General features: G+C 37.4%; 1 protein-coding gene across 1 annotated transcript; it reads right to left on the bottom strand.

Moving 5' to 3' along the window:
• Positions 1–636: 636 nt before the first annotated feature.
• LOC111517971 (insulin) lies at positions 637–5,010 on the bottom strand. Its single transcript, XM_074182003.1, has 3 exons — positions 4,927–5,010; positions 2,424–2,598; positions 637–941 (listed from the first exon to the last, which is right to left on the bottom strand). The coding sequence occupies exons 2-3, from the start codon at positions 2,596–2,598 to the stop codon at positions 760–762; spliced, it is 357 nt and encodes a 118-aa protein (XP_074038104.1). The 5' UTR covers positions 4,927–5,010; the 3' UTR covers positions 637–759.

The raw sequence follows: 5,010 nt of genomic DNA, 5'->3' as shown, positions 1-5,010 counted from the left end.
TTCTATTTTCAATTATTATTACGCAAGAGCGTGAACACCGCACAGATTGGAATGTAACCTTTCATGGATTCCATTCCACGTTTTTCCATTTATCAATTTTCAAAGGAGTCTAAAAGTCTGTTATCATATTCCTTTCAACAATTTGAAATAGATTTTATTCAACAAATCGTTATTATACTCGTATTTCACTTTGTTTGATCTATATACTTTTTGCCGCAATCCACACAGCTTCATAAACCTCAGACTTTTCTGCCACCCTGCCTTTCATGTTGTCCAACACTTGTTATAGTGTATGAGCACTTTTTTCAAAAATTCGGACCAAACCATTGGTATATTTTGATTCAAATGAAAGAACTATAAATTTTGAGTGAGCATCTGTCTGAATAGTCAAAGATTTACGAAGAAACGTTCTTAATTTTCATTTTTCTAATAACTTATAGACCGAGTTTGAGGGATATCCGTTACTCTCAGCAATATTCTTGATCATTTTTTCTCGATGTCGTACCTTTCTTTGCTCAAGAAAACGTGACCAGCCTATGGACAAAAAAATGTAGTGCCGTAATATTTTGTTGTATACAAGGATCGTGGCTATCAGGAATATATCTGAAAGAAAGACTATTTCTAATCATAACGCAATTGAAAACCTTTTTCCGTTTATTAAACACCGTGGTTTCTACAATGAAATATCAAAAAATATCAGTTAAGCTTACATAAATTCGTTGTAAGATTATATGAGAAGATTTTCGAGTACTAGTCGCTTCATGCTGCACAGTAAGCTCTTAATTCATTTATTGAGCAAGACTTGGTACAACATTCTTCTGTTATTCCTTCTCGTGATTTGGCTGGAACCAAAGACTCGGCTAGATCTTCTGAACTGGGGAGGAATTGTAATTCTTCAGAATCCAAATGGTTTTTCAACCTGTTATAGAATGCAAGCAAGTCTGTAAAATAAAAAAAATATTTTCACGAGTCAAATAATATCACTATAGTTCATTACTCAACGTATAAGTTCATTACTCATTGTGAAATAGTTCATTTATTCATGAGTTAAATGCTATCAACATAGTCCAATATTCAAACTGTGATTTGCATTGGAAATACCTACTGATACAAAAATTGGAGAGATATGTGTGGGATGAAATTTCCCTCATTGCTGAAATATTTCCACTGGTGAATATACGTATTTGATTTATCCCAGCCATATGAATCTTATTTAAATTGAAGGTGTATATTTTCAGGATATGTGAGTTTTTGGGAAGAAATCTCTTTGGTTTTTACTCCTTAAGAGAGTCATAGTTGAGATCGCACCAGGGACCTGGGGGGCCGGTTAGGCGTTGGATGGAGTCGGGTGTGGTGAGGTGGATTTTCGAGAAATCCTTGCGAGTACCACCCCTCGACCCATACCAGCAAAATTTCGCAGGGCTTTCTCCCGCTCACTGAACCTGGACTATCCTCCTTACATCTACTGGGTGTGGCTAACCTAGTGACAGGACTATCAGAGAGTGCTCGTGTCGCACACCTGCCCCCGCCAACCTGCCAAATCGAGTGGGAATATCGTCACGGAAGTGGCAAGTCGAGATCCCAAGCTCGGATACTAGTGGCTCCGGCCATCCGGGCCCGACACCTCGAACGTCTGCCTTGGTGCTCTCCAAGGCTAGACACGGGTACTAACTTCCCATTGGATGGACCGCAAGCCCCGACACCTCGAACTCTTGGATCTATACAGAAGCAGGCGAGGATCACGGATCCATCCCTTCACCCGCTAGTTGTTCCGCTGCCCCTAAAAGGCCAACGATAGTTGGAGATGAGGCTCACTAGCCTCCAGCCGCAAGCGGGCACTTCATCTCCCCACTAGAACTCATGTTAGGAAAGTTTCCTTTCCAATGATTGATGAGTAACCGTCGAGGACTCTTTCGAGCACCCTCTACCACACATCTTATGTCGAAGACGTCGCGCCCATTGCCAGTGTAGGTGCGGGCGGTTCGCCCACAACTATTGAGTGTACGCCGTGTGGTCTGCATCATATACCCTTACGTTACCCCGAGGGGCACTCATGTTAGGAAAGCTACCTTTCCAACGTTGGATGAGTAACCGTCGAGGGCTTTTGCTCACACATCTAGCTTGAGATCGGCTAACGCATGTTTCCCGCAGATGCGGGACTGGGTAGTTGACCGATAACTTTACTGGGTAAGTGCCGTGTGGTCTGCACCGGGGGCCTGTCAATCACCCTTAAGAGAGTGACGGTGAATCCCCCGCCACTGACCCTCTACACTTTTAGCTTCGCATCCAAGGTTACATGTCGGAAGTCTGTTGAGACCCAGTGCAATTCCGACAAAATATTTAGGGGATATTATTCGAGTGGATCCATGTTATCAAGCCTGTGAAGCTTCATTGGGCGAATAATTTACGGATAAATAACGTACCTGATCGTTTCATTGTTGTTCCATAGTGATTTCCTTCGCATATTATTCTAAGTGCAGAAGTTACGTCACTGCCACAATATTTTCTTCGTTTTGATAATATATTACTCCAGTAAGGAACTGCAAGAGCGTTGAGAATGTTTATCAGTATGAAGATGTATACTAATCTTGCGTGCATCTAAAAAAACAAATGCGTTATCAGTTATTATACTATTACCTTAGAAATGAGCAATAAGAGAACACGAAGAGCTAATAATGTTGATGAATGATGTTTAAAATTTCAATTTTGAGCTTGCTAAAGTGGTAACTAGTCTGACAGTTCGATGTGGAAGTTGAATAGTTCTCAGTGCTTTGATAAGTCTCGAAACACACGTTTTTTGATTTAAAACAAATTTTAGTTACTAATGAATGGATAGTATGATAGAATATAGACTGGATAATAGTTCCATTGAAACTGTATACATTTTTTTCTGTGAATGGATATCAATAATGTGGCACTGTTTCATGCAGATCAAGTTGAAAAAAAAATCAAAATCAAATTTTTTTCAAATATATCTTTGAATATTGATTCAAAGAACTCATTTAGATCCACAATCCAAGAATAATATATTCGAATTATTCTCAGGATATCAAAGATTTTTTGAACTTTCGAATTTTTAAGAAAAACTACCGATACTTTTGTATGCGAATTACTGAAATTAACAGAATTATATACTCCTGCCAAATCCTTTATCTTATTCACTGAACTAGTGACGCTAACGTTGAAAGTAAACTTGAACTAGTTTCTTGGGCTGTATGAATTTGACGCAGAGGGCCACTAATTCATGAGAGCAATAGAAGTCATTTTTGTGTGGACTGTGTGGTTTTGGAGGACTGATTCTGGTAAAAATTGCAAGGATCTGAACTAAAATGAAACATGAATTTGGAAGATCTCCAAAACACTGAAGAATATAAAAAGTTTTCTGATAGCTTTCTATAACGACAATTTCACTTACCTGGATGGTTATCACAAAACTATTGTTATTTTGCTATCAAACTCTTGAACGCGAGTGCCGAGTTTTTCCGATACCCTGGCCTTTATATGGTTTATTACAATTCGTGTGGGATATATGCAAATAAGCCACAACGAAAATAAGATGTGTCTGGTTAGTATCATTCACAGCTGCATGAACAGTACACCCTACCTTGATTACACCCCCTCGTTATTCATATTTTCGTAACAAACAATAAATAGGACGATAGGTGATGAACAAATCTTTCGTGTTCAAAATTATATTCAGAATTCTACTTGCATGGACTAGAATAATCCTTCTCGATTTCTTTTGTGGGAGTTTATCAAATGAAACAGGTTGAAGAGTGATATATGTAGAATTTTATCTTTGTTGAATCGGTGAATTGGATGAATCGGTTGTTCAAGTCCACAGGCCGGACGATCGATTTTTCCCGCCTAGAGTACAACCCATGCTAGGAATCACACGTTTAAAGGTAAAACCTTGTTAATTCTGCATCTCGCGTAAGTTTTAACTATTGAGGGTTGTCCTTCGTAGTTAGGCGACATATTTTCAAATACATATTTGAGTTCCTGAATTGAAGAATAACACCACAGGGTAAGAGAGAGAGACATATATTTTGATGTACGTAATAAATTCCATCGTATATGGAGTTTTTCAATAAACATATATAAAGGATAGAAATCTTATCTCTTATTTTTCAACAGACAAAATTTTGAAAAAGTTACATTCACATAAAGAGAATATTTTTATCTTTCAATATCTCATAGATGTCTTTCAAAGATATTATGAGGATATTATTGGTAACAGAAAATATCTTTAGGACATTTTTACATCTCGAAGCATACATTTTTTGAGGCATCTTCATGCTAAATGGGATCCAGTTTTTGCCTAGTATTCTGAAAAGCTGCTTGGCCTATAAAATCTCATGTCATTCTCCAATTGAAGTGTCTGTTGAAATGCTCGATCATACTATAACGGTTCAATTGATGAATTATTTATTTTTGTGAAATCAGCATACTACAGATAACACATAAGAAAATGCTAAATACACACAGAAAACAATACATAGGGCACATACACACAGAACACATAAAAGCACAAAACACACAATCAACCAAAGAAAGCAGTAAACGCAAGTAACGCATAAAACTTCTAAATATGCAAAAGACGAAAATAACGAAAAAAAACGTACACGCTACACACATCACAATATACATAACACACACACAAAACATACAACACACAGAAAAGTAAACAACACATAAAACACGCAAAAACTCAAGAAACACTGCAAACGCAAGAAACACAAAAAACGCTCACACAATAAACATCTCACTACATAATACAAATACAATACTATTCATCATACAATACTATTCATATACCATTCATCATTCATCCAAATAATGAAAGAACGAAACGGGGAAAATACTTCAGAAACAAACTCACACTAAAATATTAATCAAAAATACAATAAATCACCAAAAACTTACATTATACTGCCACCCAGCAGGATCGAGGAAAGGAGATGTGCTGCATTGCTGGAACCTTTTCTGAAGATCAATATATACTGAATG

The sequence above is a fragment of the Leptinotarsa decemlineata genome, unplaced genomic scaffold (genome assembly GCF_025532065.1).
Source record: "Leptinotarsa decemlineata unplaced genomic scaffold, Ldec_3_MD MMD2_tig00026328_RagTag_RagTag, whole genome shotgun sequence".
Classification (NCBI taxonomy): Eukaryota; Metazoa; Arthropoda; class Insecta; order Coleoptera; family Chrysomelidae; genus Leptinotarsa; species Leptinotarsa decemlineata.
The sequence above is the reverse complement of the archived record's forward strand: the minus strand, read 5'-3'. Positions and strand labels throughout refer to the sequence as shown.